Source organism: Nannospalax galili, unplaced genomic scaffold, assembly GCF_000622305.1.
Source record: "Nannospalax galili isolate Female #2095 unplaced genomic scaffold, S.galili_v1.0 scaffold1437, whole genome shotgun sequence".
NCBI classification, from domain to species: domain Eukaryota; kingdom Metazoa; phylum Chordata; class Mammalia; order Rodentia; family Spalacidae; genus Nannospalax; species Nannospalax galili.
This window is the reverse complement of record NW_008341050.1, coordinates 519,739-538,426: the sequence shown is the minus strand read 5'-3', so window position 1 is coordinate 538,426 and position 18,688 is coordinate 519,739. Positions and strand designations below refer to the sequence as shown.

Here is an 18,688-nt window from a genome sequence, read left to right as displayed (position 1 = left end):
TTCCTTCAGTGTTTTGGGACGCTTGCTTCCTTCAGTGTTTTGGTAACTTTCTTTTCACACTGCAAAGTTCCCATCAAAGGTTACTTCTCAGCTTTACACATATATATATATTTTGGGGGGGGGCAGGCGGGGGGACAAGGTCTCCCTAGTCCCAGGTCCAACTCACTATGTGGACCAGGCTGGCCTCAATCTCACAGAGATCTGCCTGCCTCTGCCTCCAAGGACTGGGACCAAAGGTGTGCACCAACACACCTGGCATACAAAAATACAATTTGGTCTTTTTGAGATAGGGTCTCCCTGTAACCACCACACCCAGCCACAAAAATGTATTTTGAGAGCAAGAAAGACATATGACCCTGTCTATATTTTCTAAAAAAAAAATTTTTTTTGGTCTTATTGAGACAGGGTCTTCCTATAGCCCCAGCTGGCCTGGAACTTGCCTTGTAGACCAGGCTGGCCTCAAACTCACAGAGATCCTCCTGCCTCTGCCTCCCGAGGGCTGGGATTAAAGGCGTGTGCCACCAAACCTGGCATTTTCTAAAAATTTTATAAACAATTTCAAAAATAGTTGCCTGGGTGTGATGGCACACACCTCTGTAACCCCAGCACTTGGGAGGCTGAAGGTCAAAGATTATAAGTTCAAGGCTGCCTAGGGCTACATAGCCAGACCCTGTCTCACATACATGCACACCAAAAAAAAAAAAAATGTGTAGCTGATTTCTCTGTTTTTTTCACTTTAAGACAGGAGCTCATGTAGCCTAGGTTAACCTTGTGATGGTTAGTATTGTGAACCTGACAAAATCTAGGATCATCTAGGAGAGGTGCCTCTGAGTTTGCCTGTGGGTGATTATCTTGATTATGTTGAAGTAGGATCCCTTGGGCAGGGATCCAGGACTGCATAAGAGTAGAGAAAACAGACTGAGCACTGGCAGGCAGGCATTCACTATTCTCTTTGTAATGTGACCAGCTACATCAAGCTTCTGATGCCTTGACCTCCACCCCATGGTGGACCGTAACCTCAAACTGTGAGCTAAGATAAACCCTTTCTCCCTTAAATTGCTTCTATCAGAGTATTTTACCACAGCAACAGAAATGAAACTTAAGACAGCCTCAAACTTGACATATGGCTGGGAATGACCTTAACTCTTGAGCCTTCTGCCTCCATCTTCTGGGATTATTGGAGATGCTAGGGATCAAATCCAGGGCTTCCTAGATCCTACACAAGCAGTCTGCCAATCACGCTCCCAGCCATCTGTTTTGTTTCATTTTGTTTTTGAGGTCAGGTTTTCCAATTTAGTTCAAAGTAGAATATATAGAAAAATAAACCCTGGTGGGAAAGTAAAGTAGTGCAACCACCATGGAAATGGGTATGGAGGTTTCTCAAAAAGCTAAAAACAGAACCACCATATCATCTATCTATATTACTCCTGGGTATATACTCAAAAGAATCATACCACGTAGGTACTTGCATATCATGTTTATTTTGCATGTTTATTTACTATTCACAACAGCCAAGATAGAGTACCAGTCTAGATGCTCAACAGATGAACAGATAAAGAAAATATGGTATACATACAATGGAGTTTTGTCCCACTATAAAGAATAAAGAATGAAATTATGTTATTTATAGGGAAATGGATGAAACTGCATATCATCATGGTAAGCAAAATGAGCTAGACTCAGAAAATGTGTTTTCTTTCATATTAGGTATCTGTATTTAAACACATAGAATATATATGGCAGGAAAGTAGAAGGGAGGCTACTCCAAGGGAGGACGGGGTGAATGAGAGGAAGAACACAGAAGGATGATGAGAAGGGAGGAAGACAAACATCACGTTTTCCTTCATATGTAGAACCTAAATTTAAACACACATGTACAAATGACACAAAAAAGACAGGGGACTCTTTGGGGTTGGGAAAGGAAAGTAATGAATGGGGGCAAAGGACAGTGTTAATATGTACAAACATGCTATAAAGAAATCCAATATTTTGTACGTTCACTAAAAATTTTTTAAATTCAAAGTGGAACCTACCCCTGCAATTCAAGCACTGATGAAGGCATACTGTGTTATCGGGAACTAAAGCCCGCCACTTACAGACTCTGGTTTCGTAGCTATTCTGTCTTTTCCCAACTACTCCCTCAATTTTCCAGGTGCCTGAAAGCATCAGATCTCCACTGTAACTTCAGGCCTCCGGGCTCTTTCAGGGTTCAGCAGCACTGACAATTTCCTTATATTTTATATATCATTTTTAATTTATGTGTATGAGTGTACTGCCTGGATGCTTGTAAGTCCACCCGTGTCATGTGATGCCCACAGAGGTCAGAAGAAGGCATCAGATCCCCTGAAACTGGAGTTATTGCCAGGGCCAGTTGTTAGCTGTCATGTGGGTGCTGGGAATCAAATCCCGGTCCTCTGTAGGAGTAGTCAGTGCTCTTAACCACTGAGCCATCTCTCCAGCCTCAACAATTTCCTTATTAAATGCATATTTGAAATGCCCTTTTGTGTCAGTCTCTTTCTTTCCCCCAAAATAGGTAAAATAGTACCACATGAATTGATTTCCCTTCCCTGACCCAGACTAACAAAGGTCCTTGAATCTGACATTTCTTTTTATTCTAATTTATCCCATTTCTGTCAAAATCATTCACTGAGCAAACTACTAAGTGAGGCACAGAGACTGATGCTGACAATACAAGAGAGAAAATATGATTTACCTACCCCAAGGAATTTAAAGTCTGGTGAAGAATAGAGATGTGTACACAGACCAGGAGCTGTAACCGGTGTGATGGGTACTTTGAGAGACGAATGAGGAATGCGGAGGAAACTAACTTTATAACTTGGTATACACTTAATAAGGGCTTTGCATAGGTTATATGCTTCTACCCTTCTAGGTGACTCTTAAATCTCTATTTTAGAGAAAAGGAAACTGAGTTTCAGGCATTATCTTTTTTAAATTTTTTTGGTCTCTGAGTCAGAGTCTCCCTGTAGACCCAGCTGGCCTTGAACTCACTATGGAGACAGGCTGACCTCAAACTCACCAAGATCCGCCTGCCTCTGCCTCCCAAGTGCTGGGATTAAAGGCGTGCGCCACCACATCTGGCAACAATCCATCTTTTTAAAAAATATTTTTTATTATTTTTGTTTTAAGTGTATGAGTGTATTGCCTGTATGTATGTGAGTGCACCTATGTGGTGCAATGTTGCAGAGGTCGGATTCCCCAGGAACAGGAGTTGAGGACGGTTCATAGCTGTTATGTGGGTGCTGGGACTCGAACCCCGAGTCCTCTGCAAGAGCAGTCAGTGCTCTTTTTATTATTCTTATTTTTATCTTATGTGTATGTGTGTATTGCCTGCATGTATGTAAGTGCACCCGTGTCGTGCAATGCCCTCAGAGGACAGAAGAGGCTGTCGGATCCTCTGGGACTGGAGTTACAGACCGTCAGGTGCCACGTGGATGCTGGGATTCGAACCCGGGTCTTCTGTGAGAACAACCAGTGTTCTTAACCGCTAAGCCATCTCTCCAGCCCACAATCAGAGTTCTTAATCACTGAGCCATCTCTCCAGCCCCTCTTTTATCCCTCTTTACATGGGCAAATACTATTCATCCACATCAAATGTTTCCTAGTCCATGAAGATTCTCACTTGGAACATTCATCTTCGTGGCATTTACAAGCAGGCTTGTTTATGAGGACTGGGGACTGCGCTTAGTTTGCGATGCTAGGGACAGAACACAGGGCCTTAGGCGTGCTAAGCAAGCACTTCACCACCAACCTAGAAGCACAATTCCATGTCTGGGGACTCAAGACGTTTCCTATTGTGAAATTGTGGCCCTGGGCTCCAGTTACCCCTGTGAGAATAAGTAACATAACTTGTTTCCTATTTGCTGCGAATATCCCCTAAGATGGTAAAAACTACTTAAGCTACAAAGCACTACACACATGGTCATTATTGACATGCATTGCTTTTTCTTCAGTTTTATCCGTGGAGACAACCTGCCTTATTCCTACTTATGGCCCGAGTTCCTGGCATCAGGACTCATAGGAAGACATTTTAGCAGCATATGAGAATAATGCAAGAAGTCCCATCAATGGCAAGTTCTGGTCCTACCATTAGGTAGGCTGAGTGCGGGGGGGGGGGGGGCTCTTACCCTCAAGGCACTTGTCCCTGCTCAGAAAAGGCTGCTAAGTAGAAGTCAGGTTAGAAACTGGCTAGAGCCGGGCATAATGGTGCGTGCCTGGAAGGCAGAGGCAGGCGGTCTACATAATGAGTTCCACGTCAGCTGAGGGTACAGAGAGACCCTGTCTCAAAAGACAAAAAGGAAGGAAAGAAGAAAGGAAAGGAAAGGAAAGGAAAGGGAAAGGGAAAGGGAAAGGGAAAGGGAAAGAGAAAGAGAAAGAGAAAGAGAAAGAAAAAAGAAACAGGCTCGAGGGAGTAAGTGATGTGGACTGGGTCAGGCCAGGAACAGGTGGGCAGGGTGGACCGAGGCCGGATCTTGAGCACAGCTGGAGGGCTGGGATAGGCGGGAGCGTCCGCGTCTACACAGGCTGCAGCGAAATCTCAGCTTGTCTCTAGCGGAAGGAGAAGGCTGCGTAAGCCGATGGGAAAAGGCCTTCTGGAGGAATAACTGTTTTACCCACCTGAAGAAGAGTAACTATCTTCCCTGAAGCAGTCGCAAGTATATTTCTCGTAACTATAGCAACCAGCTAACTCTCGCGAGAGCTTGTTGAAGCGAGGTGGGAAGCAGCTTCTGCGCTTGTGCTCTGGGGCTGCATCCTGCCGCTGCTCTTCACCTTAAGTGAAAGGGCAGTTTCCCACCTTTCGATTTTGCGTTCTCAACTCTATTTCAATATTCATGCAAAAATAGAATGATAAAAATGAATGGGAACTTTATTTAAAGAGAAAAGCCCTTATTAGCGCATTTGAATACACATTTTAGCTCTCGCCCCTCCCTGGCTCTTTCCTGGTTGACGGGGAATAATCACCTGTCAAGGAGTTGGAGGGCCAGTTTCAACCATGTAACAAGTCCTCTTCCCTTTAAAAACAAGTAATTGAGATATTTTCTCAAAAACACATGTATTGGGGTTGGAGAGATGGCTCAGAGAACCATGGCTCAGAGATGGCTTAAGAACACTGGTTGTTCTTGCAGAAGACCTGGGTTCGAATCCCAGCACCCACATGGCAGTTAACAACTGCCGTAACTCCAGTCCTAGGGGATCCGACAGCCTCTTCTGTCCTCCGCAGGCATTGCAGGACATGGGTGCACTTACCTACACGCAGGCAATACACACGTAAAATAACAAACAAAACCATGTATTAAAAGCTTATTCTTTCCCAGCACCCTGGAGGCAGAGGCAGGCAGAGTTTCAGGCTAAACTTGTCTACATAGTGGGCTCCAGGCTAGCCAGGGCTGCACAGCGAGATCCTGTCTCAAAAAAACCAAAAAAAAAAAAAGCCCCACAAAGGGCTGGACTCACTGGAGAGGTGACTCAGAGGTTAAGAGCACAGGGCTGCTCTTGCAGAGGACCTGGATTCGGTTTCCAGCACCCACATGAGGGCTAACAGCCTGCCGTCACTCCAGTTCCAGGGGATCTCATGCCCTCCTTTGGCATTGCACAACGTGGGTACACATATATTCAGGGATTACACATACAAAAAAAAAACCAGCAAAGAAAACCATGATTCCTGGGGCTGGAGAGACGGCACAATGGTTAATAGCACTTGCTGCCTCTAGAAGACCCAACCTCGGTTTCCAGCACCTTGTTGGCTCAGTTACAGGTGACGCCCAGTGGCTTCTAATTCCAGCTACAAGGGGTCCCACCTCTGTCCTCCTCCATGCCCCCTCACCGCCCCCAGTGAGCATACAGTCACACATATACAAATAATTTTTTTTAAAAAGTGGATTCTTAGTTGTGCACACAGGAGACAGAAGCAGGAAGATCTTTGCAAGTTCAAGTCAGACTTGTCTACAGAGTGACCTACAGGTCATCTAGGGCTACAGAGTCAGATACTATCGCCACCCCCAAGCCCCCCAAAAGGCCCGACTGTTGGTACAAAATGGTGCGGCTTCTAGGTGCTCAATATTTGCACAGTAAACATATTTGAAATATAGGATATTAATGCAATTCTTATAGTGCAAATTTTTATTTGAAATTCAACAAAAATTAGAGGCAAAACATACTACAACTTAGAAATAACTTGCTTCCATCAATAGATGAGTCAGTATTACAAGGTTCAAAATAAATGAACTACATTATGTGAATCATATACATACATATGTATACACACATATATACTTTAAAATGGGATGTTATGAGCCAGATTGAAGGCCTCCCATTGCGAAATTAGGGACAATTTGATTATAAAAATAAACAATGGCTGGGCTAGGAATAACTCGGTGTCATGCTTGCCCTGTTCATCTCGAGCACCAAAAAAAAAATCTAAACAATGGACACTAATAACGAGACAGAAAGAACAGTCTCATCTACCTGAGTCTAGCTTGGTGAACCAATGCATTTATTCAGATGTGTCTTCTACAGGAATGAACCAGAGGTTTGCTATGTGAGTGTGAGGGCCTGAGTTTGAATCCTTAAGAATCTATATAAAGCTGTGCACCTAGCATGTTTGTAATTCCAGTGTGAGAACTGGAGGTCTGCAGGCCAGATATGTAGTAGCAGTGAAGAAGACACCCTGTAGCAAAATACGGGGACTATCCAAGGTTTCCTCTGACTTCTACATGTGTGGCACATGCTTCCACACTTATAGGAATGTTCATGTGTATACAGATATAAATGTTTACATACAAAATTGTGATACATACATATATATATATAAAATGTATCCAGACTTTGAAAAAGAAATGAAGGATGGAGGGATGGCTCAGAGGTTAAAAACACTGACTGTTCATGCTGAAGACCCGGGTTTGAATCCCAGCACCCACATGGCAGCTAACAACTGTCCGTAACTCCAGTTCCAGGGGATCCAACAGCCTCTTCTGTCCTCCTTGAGCATTGCACGACACAGGTGCACTTACTTACATGCAGGCAATACACACATAAAATTTTTTTTTTAAAAAAGAAAATGAACCAGGCATGGTGGCATACGCCTTTAATCCCAGCACTGGGGAGGCAGAGGCAGGCAGATCTCTGTGAGTTCAAGGCCAGCCTGGTCTACATAGTGAGTTCCAGGTCAGCTGGGGCTACAGGGAGACCCTGTCTCAAAAAGAACCCCCCCCAAAAAGGAAAATGAAATCCTACCATTTACAACAAATGCAAATGAACTATGAACTTGAGGGACAAGTTTACTAAATAAAGCAAGTAAGGCTTTACTGTATGTGTGATCTAAAATAGTTGATCTTAGATTAACAGAATGTTGGCTGGGAAAGACGGATCATGAAGATGGGATGTTTGTACAAAAGTACAAACTTACAGTTCTGAGTAAGTTCTAGAGATCTAATGGAAAATGTGGCAACTACAATTAATAACGTATCATCCACCCTTGAAATGTGCTAAATACATCTTAAATTTGTTTTTGTTTTTTTTTTTTGTCTTTTTGAGACAGGGTCTCCCTGTAGCCATACCTGGCCTGGAACTCACCATATAGACCAGGCTGGCTTCAATCTCAGAGATTCCCCTGCCTTTTGAGTGCTGGGATTAAAGGCATGCACCACCATGCCTGGCTGCATTACTTTTTTAAAAATTTACTTTTTTTTTTTTCCGGTCTTTTTGAGACAAGGTCTCCCCGTAGCCCCAGCTGTCCTGGAACTATGTAAACCAGGCTGGCCTTGAACTCGAATCCACCTGCCTCTACCTCCCAAGTGCTGGGATTAAAGGCTTGCACCACCACGACCGGCCCAAAAATTTACTTAAAAAAATATTTTATTATTTTTATTTTATGTGTATGAGTGTATTGCCTGTATGTAGGTAAGTGCACCCCCGTCATGCAATGCCCGCAAGGACAGAAGAGGCCATCGGCTCCCCTGGAACTAGAGTTATGGACAGTTGTTAGCTGCCATGTGGGTGCTGGTGGGGTTCTACTTTTTATTTTATGTGCTTGGGTATTTTGCCTGCAGATCTGTAAGTGTATTATGTGTGTGCAATACCCATAGAGGCCAGAAGAGAGCATCAGATCCCTCTGTAACTCTGGTTGGAGTTACTGTTGTTAGCTGCCATGTGGGTGCTGGGAACTGTATTGGGTCCTCTGCAAGAGCAGCCAGTGCTTTGAACTGCTGAGCCATCTCTCTAGCCCCCCATAGCATCACTTTTTTAAAATATCAATCTCTCATTTTTTGAACTAAATACAGGTGATGAGCAGCCTTAAAAAAATTTTTTTAAGGGGCTGGAGAGATGGCTCAGTGGTTAAGAGGACTGATTGCTCTTGCATAGGACTCAGATTCAAATCCCAGCACCCACATGGGTGGCTAACAACCCTCTGTAACTCCAGTTCCAGAGGATCTATCACCCTCTTCTGTCCTCCGTGGGCATTGCATGATACAGGTGCACTTAACATGCATGCAGGCAATACACTCATACATTATAAAAATTTTTAATATTACACAGAATTAGAGATTACTATGATTTTTATTCAACTTGAAATCTGGATTAAAATAAAGGCAGAATGAAGCTTTACAAATATTGCAAAATTATTACATCATTTATGTGGCTTTTACACTGGACACCAAAGAAAAACTAGTATCAGAATTAAGGCAACAACAACATGTGCAAACCAGCACATTACCCTGACCCCAGTCCTGAGTGGAAAGCTGCTCTGGTTAGTTGATGTTTGATATTGCTGCATGCAGGTCCCATTGCTTTGAGTAGCTTCATTCATTAAATACAATGTAACCCTCCCTCTCACTGGCCCACAATGGCCAGAAGCAGCTTTCTGTAATCTCCGCTTGTGTCACTTGCAATCATTGTGCTCAGTGTCTTCTGATACATCTGTGTGAACATCTGCTTTATTTGTACAAGGTCAATCTACAAAAAAATGACAGGTTAGGGGAAAAGATCTGTTAAAAGAAAATTCATTTATTACAATTATTTAATTATACCTTAATAATCAAAACAGGAGGAAAGAGAACTCCCAAGTGACTGGCAGCCCATAATTATCATCATTCATGCCAGTCTCAAAATTCCTGCCGAAGATCTGATTTCCTACCCTGGAAAATACTAGATAGATGTGATACTAATTTCTGTTATTATTCCACAAATACTAGTAACTTTTTTTTTTTTGGTCTTTTTGAGACAGGGTCTCCCTGTAGCCCCAGCTGTCCTGGAACTCACTATGTAGACCAGGCTGGCCTTGAACTCATAGAGATCCGCCTGCCTCTGCCTCCTGAGTGCTGGGATTAAAGGTGTGCGCCACCATGCCCGGCAACAAATACTAGTAATTTCAACACATAGCTATTTGATAATGGGATTTTTTTTTCCTAGCTATTTAATTTATTTTTTATTTTATATGTATGCATGTATTGCCTGCATGTAGGTAAGTGCACCCGTGTTGTGCAATGCCCACCAAGAAGAGAAGAGGCTGTTGGATCCCCTGGAACTGGAGTTACGGACAGTTGTTAGATGCCATGTGGGTGCTGGGATTTGAACCCAGGTCTTCTGTAAGAACAGTGTTCTTAACCACTGAGCCATCTCTCCAGCCCCTTGATAATGGGATGGCTTTTATCACAAACTCAGAACATAGTAAGTGTTGTCAAGGATGCCGAGAAATGGGAACACTTGGATGTTGCTATCAGGAATGTAAAAAGGTGTAGCTGATGTGGAAAACAGTATGGCAATTTTAAAAAAATGATCCACAAAATTCTGTCTTCCAAAACTATTTTGTTAAATACCTGAAAGAAGTAGCAGGGACTTGAACAAATGTCTGTACGCCACGTTCATAACATAATTCACGAAACACAGAGGGTGAAAGCAAACCAAGTGTGCACAGATAAATGAATGAGCAGAAGCAGTGAGATAACAATGGGCAGCTCTTCAGCCCGTTTCTGACAATCCGAGCAGCTGCTGACTGTTAAGAGGAGGATGTGGAGTTATGGATTGGTGAGTATGAATTCTCAGGTTTGCAGGAAGAAAAATGTAATGGAATATGGTGACACTGTACAAAAATGTGACTATTTACTGCCACAGAATTGCACACATAAAAATGGTTAAAATTGGGGCTGGAGAGATGGTTCAGCAGTCAAGAACACTGACTGCTCTTGCAGAGGACCCAGGTTTGATTCCCAGCACCCACATGGCAGCTATGAACCGTCCTTAACTCCAGTTCCAGGGGAATCTGAAGCCCTCTTCTGACCTCCAAGGCATTGCAGGACACGGGTGCACTCACATACATGCAGGCAAAACACTCTCATACACATTAAAAACAACAACAACAACCTTTAAAAAAAAAGGTTAAAATGGTAAACTGTAGCCCAGTGTGGTGGCACATGCCTTTAATCCCAGCATTTGGGAGGCAGAGGCAGGTGGATCTTTGTGAGTCTGAGGCCAGCTTGGTCTACATAATGAGTTCCAGGACAGCTGGGGCTACAAAGAGACCCTGCCTCGAAAAGACAGAAAAAAAAAAGACACTAAAAAAAAAAAAAAAAAAGGTAAACTGTATATTTTAACACAATTTAAGAGTAGAGCTGTAGAGAATGTAAGTGTAAGATAAACACACAGAAAAGGTTTAAAATGCCAAATTAATTGCCTTTCGAAAAAAAAAGATCCAAGGTGGGCATGGCAATCGACACCTTTAATCCTAATATGGGGGGGGGGAGGCAGAGACAGGCGGGTCTCTGAGTTCAAAGACAGCCCAGTCTACATAATGAGTGCCAGGGCAGCCAGGGCTGTAGGGTTGAGACCTTATCTTAAAAAAAAAAAAAGAAAAAATCAGTGCTGAAGAGATGGCTCAGCAATGGCTGTTCTTGCAGAGGACCCAGGATTTGCAGCACCCACATGGCAGTAACAACCATCCCTAACTCCAGTTCCAGGGGAATCTCACACCCTGTTCTGACCTCACAGGCATTGCACGACACAGGTGACTTACATGGGTGCACTTACACATATGCAGGCAATACACTCATTCATATAAAATAAAAATAATAAAATACGTTTTTAAAGTCTATCTTTCTGGGGCTGGAGAGATGGCTCAGAGGTTAAGAGCACTGACTGCTCTTGCAGAGGACCTGGGTTTGATTCCCAGCATCCACATGGCAGCTAGGAACCATCCTTAACTCCAGTTTCAAGGGAATCTGAAGCCATCTTCTGACCTCTGCCACACTGCACGACATGGGTACACTCACATGCAGGCAATACACATAAAATAATTTTTTTTTAAATCTATCTTTCTATAATTTCAGCTTTCAATTACTTTTTTTTTGAGCCACGGTCTCCCTGTAGCCCCAGGTGGCCTTAAACTCACAGAGATCCCCCTGCCTCAGCCACCATGCCCAGATCAGGATTTCTGTTTTTTTTTTTTTTTTTTCTTTTTGGTCTTTTTGAGACAGGGTCTCCCTGTAGCACCCCAGCTGTCCTAGAACTCACCAAGTATAGACCAGACTGACCTTGAACTCACAGAGATCCACCTGCCTCTGCCTCCCCAGTGCTGGGATTAAAGGCGTTCGCCACCACACCCGGCAGGATTTGTTTTTTAATATAACCAAATGAAAATAAAAATAAGCCTGGGATTGGGGCCTAGCTCAATGGCAGAACACTTGCCTAACAAGCACAGGGCCCTGGGTTTTGATTCCTGGCTCTACAAAAACCAGTTAATCAGGGGCTGGAGAGATGGCTCAGCAGTTAAGAGCACCGGCTGCTCTTGCAGAAGACCTGGGCTTGATTCTCAGGACCCACATGGCAGCTAACAATCATCTTTAACTCCAGTTCCAGGGGATCTGATGTCACCCTCTTCTGACTTCCATGGGCATTGCACTCATACACATAGAATAAAAATAATAAATAAAATGTTAAAAAAAACAACAATCAATCAATCAATAAGTAATCCAGGCACAATGATACATGACTATAGTCCTAGCTATTAGTGACAGAGGGTGCTCTTAACATATTTCTGAGGGTTTCAGATCCAAGATTTAAGAAATTGGCCGGGCGTGGTGGTGCGCATCTTTAATCCCAGCACTCGGGAGGCAGAGGCAGGCGGAACTGAGTTCGAGGCCAGCCTGTTCTACATAGCGAGTTCCAGGTCAGCTGGGGCTACAGGGAGACCCTGTCTCAAAAAAACCAAAAAAAAAAAAAAACAAAACAAAAAAACACCATTCAAAATTGAGTAAGATCAGACAAGAATAGAAAGTGTTGCCTTGTCTCACCTCACTTCGAGTGACCACAATCCTGACCAGGGTGGAGTCATCTGTGCCAGCGCCTTTCATGGAGTAATAGAGTCGCTCAGCGAAGAAGGCAGGGCGGTTTAGGGCACACTGCACTGCAAGATAGAGACGCTTCAGACTGGAATCCTGGCCTGACAAACCAGCAACCTCTCTGGCTGCACTTTGAGCCCACCTTTGATTATTTTCTACAAAAAATCTGAGGTGTGTTGTTGATCTCCCACCTCCCTGTTTTTTTTTTTAGCATCTGTCTTTGTAGGTGCATCACACAGGCAACCTTCAATTCTAGACAGTTTCCTCTAGCCAATAAATCTATTTTCTCTTTATAGATGCACTGACTTTGATTCTTTACATTTTCTCCCCAACAGTGTGAAAATCTGTAGTGTCCCCCAGATTTAGTAATCTTACTAAAAGAAGTGATAAAAATCCAAATTCTGTATATCAAGTATATCATTTTAGGGGCTGGAGAGATGGCTTATCAGTTAAGAACACTGCCTGCTCTTGCAGAGAACCTGGGTTCAATTCCAGGCACCCTCATGGCAGCTAACAACTGTGTGTAACTCCAGTTTCAGGGGACCTGATGCCTTCTTCTGACTCCTTGGGCATTGCATGACATCAGGGCACTTACATACATGTATTGTATGCAATACACTCATATACATAAAAAATAAAAATGAAATACTTTTTAAAAAGAGTATCATTTAGGAGACGGCTAGATGGCTTGGCAGGTAAAAGCACTTGTTGAGAAAGCCTGAAAACCTGAGTTCGAACGCTGAAACTCAAGTAAAGGTAGAAGGTGAGAACTGACTCCACGAAGGTGTCCTCTGGCCTTCACACACATGCTGGTGTCTACACATATACCCCCCCACACACACTAAATGAAATTAAATTTTAAAAATTAATAATCAAGAATATAATTTTGGGGATGGGGGGATAGTTCAGTGGTAGAGCACTTGTCTAGCATGCATAAGACCTTAGCTTCAATTTCCAGTACCACAAATATATACAAAACCTAAGTATCATTTGGTTGAGAGAAAACAATGACTATACACTAAGAGAAAACAGATTTGAACCAAGATTTGAAAATGACACTCAGGAATCCAAGTCCCTGGAAAGTTCATGTAGCAAACTGCATTCCCACAGAGGGCAGAGGTCCTAAATGTACATTACTACATTAGTTCTAATGTTAACAGTTTTCAGACATTCCATTGCTAATATCAACATGTTACTCTTTTTCATCCTGCAGTATCCACAGGGACAAATTTTCCACTTCATTACACACTTGGGTGTTAGATGACTAGAAACACATTAATTTCAAAGGAGACGAGTCTCACTGGGCTGAGTACTTGAATGGTGTGTTCTGAGGACTCCAATGGTTTTAGTGTGCCAGGCATGTTGATGCACACCTTTAATCTCAGTACTTGTGAGTCAGATACCTGTAAATTCCAGGGTAGCCAGGGCTACATAGACCATGTGTCACTAAAAAAAAGTCCCTAGGAGCCAAGCCACCATGAGGTTGACCTGGGTTTGCCCACCTCTCTGGGTCAGGCCTCAGAAAGAACTATTTTTTCCTTTTCTCCTGTCTTTTCCTTTTGGATGCTGGCTGGAGACTAAGTCTGCTTTTAAGCTCCCTAACTAACACTTTGAGTGTTCTTACTCTTGTTCTAAAGGTACCCTCTCTGCTGTGTCACTGCGTGCCACAGGTGGCTGACCTCCCTGCTGCCGTATCTCAAGCAGTATGGCTTTTGTTCCCATTTCCCTCCTCCCTTCCTGGCAGCTTCACAGGCCTGGGGTTTTCCTTTTTTTTTTTTTTTTTTTTAAGGTCTTTTTGATGGGGGGAGTGGTGGCGCAGGCCTTTAATCCCAGCACTCTGGGAGGCAGAGACAGGGGGATCTCTGTGAGTTTGAGGCCAGCCCGGTCTCCATAGCGAATCTAGGCAAGCTGGGGCTACAGGGAGAGCCCCCCCCAAAAAAAGTCTTTTTGAGACAGGGTCTCCCTGTAGCCCCAGCTGTCCTGGAACTCATTATGTAGACCAGGCTGGCCTTGAACTCACAGAGATCCACTTGCCTCTGTCTCCTGAGTGCTGGGCCTAAAGACGTGCACCACCACGCCCAGCTGGGCTTTTCCTTTTAAACTCTAATAAATTATCCTAGAGGAAAGAAAGATGTTTTGTGGCTTTCCCATTCATCTTAAAGGAAGTACTCCAGTCTACTGGATTTTCTCCCAGTTCTCAACAAAAACACACAAATAATCTAAACACCCCCCCAAACCTCCTAAACCCCATTTGATCTCACCACCAACCATTCCTAGTATTTTATATATAAAAATATGAGATTAACTCTATTTCTGCTTAAGCCGATTCTAGGGAGACTATATTAATTGTAATCACTCAGTGAAGACTATTATTAAGTCCCCTACTCATTTAAAACAAAACAGCAAAACACAAAAGTGGACTGGAGAGTTGGCTCAGCAGTTAAGAGCACTGGCTGCTAATGCAGAGGACCAACGTTCAGTTCCCAGCACCCACATGTCAGCTAACGACCATCTGTAACTGCAGTTCCAGGTAAGTTTGATGCCCTCTTCTGACCTTGGCATTGCATGACAAGGGTGTGCTTCTACACATAACAGGGAAAACACACACACACGTAACAAAAAGAGCAAAGCATAAAAGCAAGTATCTTACAGATGGCCTTCAAACCACTTTCAACATATCCGGAAAACTCTCGGCTCACACTGCTTAACAAATCTCGATTAGCCATCTGCAAACAAAAATTATAGAGGTCAGTATCTTCATACTTAAAAATTGACAGTGTTAGCTGGGTGTGGTGGCTCACACCTTCAGTCCCAGCCCTCGGAGGCTGAGGCAGGTGGATCTCTGGGAGTTCAAGCCCAGCCTGGTCTACATAGCGAGTTCCAGGTCAGCTGGGACTACAGGGAGACCCGATCTCAAAAAGGCCAAAAAAAAAAAAAAAAAAAAAATCGACAGTCACTCTTCAGAAGAGCTCCTACCCTGGAATAGGCCTCCATCATGGCTTTCAGCTGAGGAAAACTCCTTGTGGCAAGAACCATGTTAAAGCAGGATTCATCTGTCCCTAGTCTGCCTTCACCAGCTTGATAGAGACGCTGAGCATCTTCCTGAGCCATCTGGTGGTTGACACTCTGGTTCTCATCCCGGTTTCCCTGCAGAGAAAGGCAAGAATTGGAAGCAATAAAGGAAATGCTGTGTTAAAATAACTCCTTTCCCAATCTATTCACTTTTTGATCCTGTAGTCCCAGCTAGATGGGAACTCACTATGTAGAGCAGGCTGGCCTTGTTCTCACAGAGATCCGGCTGCCTCTGTGTAGCCCAGAAACCACTTATTCCTCTGAAAAGCTTGAGGGTGAGCTCACGGCACTCTGGGAAGAAGGGTGAGAGCCAAGGGTGCACTGGTCTGGGGCTGGGATCAGGAAGGGTACGGCCCTGGCTGCAATCAGCAGAGGTGCCCTGCAGGGCGTTCAGACCTTGGGGTGAGACTTCACAAAAGCTAATGGAGACTGTGGGCAGGGCTTGAATGATGAGTAAGTTATGAAAAGTGGTCTCTTAAGTAGCTCCCTCCCTGTCAGAAAAACCATGTGTTATGCTGGTTTGTCAACTGGAGTCAGGACCAAGAGGCCCTGAGAGAGTGAGGGCGGGTCAGAGAGTGGGAAGGGGAAAATTTAGTGCAACACTCTGTCTTCCAAGTATTGCTCTACAAGGCAAGTTCCAAGTCAGCCAGGGCTACACAGTAGACCCTGTTTTTAAAAAGGGGGGGAAAGGAGGAGGGGAGGACTGGAGAGATGGCTCAGCAGTTCAGAGCACTGCCTGCTCTTACAGAAGACCCAGGGTCAATTCCCAGTACCCACATGGCAGCTAACAATCATCCTTAACTCCAGTTCCAAGGGATCTGATGACCTTCTCCTGGGCTCTGCAGACACTGCATACACATGATGCACATGATGCACTTACATACATACAGGCAAAACACTCAGACATATTAAATAAATAAATAAATAAATAAATAAATAAATAAAAACTTTGAAAAAATGTTACAGGGACACAAAGAAGACAAGGTCTCTGCCCTTAAGGAATTTTACTCTAAGGAGGGATATACATGTTTCATATCATATGCATATTTGCATATTTATTATGAGGGGCAGAGACTATAGCTTAGTGGTAGACTGTTTGTTTTGCATGTGGCAACCCCTAGGTTTAATCTCTGGTACCAGAAAAAAATATTATGAAGACATTAATTAAAACGGCACAAGAGGGACCACAGAGATGGCTCAGTGGTTGAGAGCACTGGCTGCTCTTGCAGAGGACCTGGTTCAATTCCCAGCACCCATATAGTGGCTAACAATCATCCCTAACTTCAGTTCCAGGGAATTCAGTGGATGCCCTTTCTGACCTCCATTGTCATTGCATGCCCATGAGTACACTTATATACATGTATATACACTCATATATATAAAATAAAAATAAATAAAATTGCAGGGCGTGGTGGCGCACGCCTTTAATCCCAGCACTTGGGAGGCAGAGGCAGGCGGATCTCTGTGAGTTCAAGGCCAGCCTGGTCTACATAGTGAGTTCCAGGACAGCTGAGGCTACAGGGAGACCCTATCTCAAAAAAAAGACAAATAATAAATAAATAAATAAATAAATTTAACATAAAATGACACGAGATTTTTAGAAAGCAGCAAGGCTGCACTTGGGTCTTAGTGCCAATCTGAGAAACAAAATGAGAAGCTGTTCCTTAAGAGTAGAGAAGTCTCTTTTGAGGAACACCTGGCACAAGGAACAAGCATAGGCATATTCTTTTTTTTTTTTTTGGTCTTTTTGAGACAGGGTCTCCCTGTAGCCCCAGCTGTCCTGGAACTCACTATGTAGACCAGGCTGGCCTTGAACTCACAGAGATCCACCTGCCTCTGCCTCCCGAGTGCTAGGATTAAAGGCATGTGCCACCACGCCCGGCTCCATAGGCATATTCTAAATGGGCAACTCAACACACCATAGGGCAACATACTCCAACAGGGTTGATGGTGTAGCTGATAGGTAGAGTACCTGCCTACCATGTATGTAAGGCCCACCATCTCCAGCAGCACACCCACAATAACAGTAATAACCCTTTTAAAAGATGCTCAGGAGCCGGGCGTGGTGGCGCACCCCTTTAATCCCAACACTTGGGAGGCAGAGGCAAGTGGATCTTTGTGAGTTCGAGGCCAGCCTGGTCTACACATCGAGTTCCAGGCCAGCAGCTGGGGTTAAAAAAAAAAAAAAGCTAGGAAAAAGATGTCAAACTATTGAATTCCAGTTCCAGGGGATCCAACACCCACTACTAGCACAACACAGGTGTACTTACATACATGCAGGCAAAACACTTGTGTACCTGAAATAAATTTCTTTCTTTTTGGTCTTTTTGAAACAGGGTTTCTCTGTAGCCCCAGCTGGCCTGGAGCTCACTATGTAGACCAGACTGGCCTTGAATTCACAGAAATCCGCCTGCCTCTGCCTACCAAGTGCTGGGACTACAGGCATGGGCCACCACGCCTGGCTAACAGTCCCATTTTCTAGAAAGCCATTTCTTTGTTCACATCCTGGAAAATGTAGGGGTAGTTCTGGATCTTATGTCAAGAGAAATTCAACTATTCTTTATCCTCTAACTCATACACTCTCTGTAATTACCTCCCTTCCATCTGCTACTTTTAGATCCCTTGAGATCATCTGACCTTGTGCACTAAGAGAACACAGTAACTCCTGATATTGAATCAGTGTCCTGGTCCTTTGTGTGTTTCAAATACATCTCCTTCACTGTATTGTGCTTCTAATACTCTTTGAAATCCCCTCCTGGAGTATTTCCTGTCACTTCTCCAGGACATCTGGGGAACACTAAGATGTCACTCAGTACTTTTCTGCTTTGCTGTCTCCTCACAAAGTTCTCACATTCTCTGGCACTTTCAAGGGGACATGGCATATTGGTCCAATGTGACTGGCAGGACACGACTGAGCTGACACATACTTTCCTGTACATTCCAGCTAGAGCCTGGGCTGGTTTCTGATTTCATGAAATCTAAGAGAGGTTAGTTTCTTTTTTTTTTTTTTAATTAGAAGAAGCATTTCATTACAACAGCATTAACCTATTCAATAACATTTTTCTGAGCTAGGGTACATCTCTTTCAAAATTGGCTGTACATTTCTAGGTTTACAGATGAATTATTACACTTATAAAATCTTATACTCATTATAAACTCTCTAAGAGATAAAATTAAATTAGGTTCCAATGTTTAAAAAAGATCTCCTCTTCATTGTCAAAACACACAGTTTCATACAGAAAAATTCATTCCAAGCCTATTGACAT

At 43.5% G+C, this 18,688-nt stretch overlaps 1 protein-coding gene across 4 annotated transcripts in view; it reads right to left on the bottom strand.

Moving 5' to 3' along the window:
- Window positions 1–8,555: 8,555 nt before the first annotated feature.
- Anxa7 (annexin A7) overlaps window positions 8,556–18,688 on the bottom strand; it is a 32,753-nt gene continuing 22,620 nt past the window's right edge. For all 4 annotated transcript variants that reach the window (XM_008836599.3, XM_029565126.1, XM_029565127.1 and 1 more), the window contains 4 exons: window positions 15,327–15,497; window positions 15,001–15,076; window positions 12,303–12,415; window positions 8,556–8,970 (listed from right to left, as the gene is read on the bottom strand). In XM_008836599.3, the coding sequence (XP_008834821.1) occupies window positions 8,848–8,970; window positions 12,303–12,415; window positions 15,001–15,076; window positions 15,327–15,497 (483 nt within the window). In that variant the 3' untranslated portion in view covers window positions 8,556–8,847. The remainder of the gene's footprint in view (window positions 8,971–12,302; window positions 12,416–15,000; window positions 15,077–15,326; window positions 15,498–18,688) is intronic.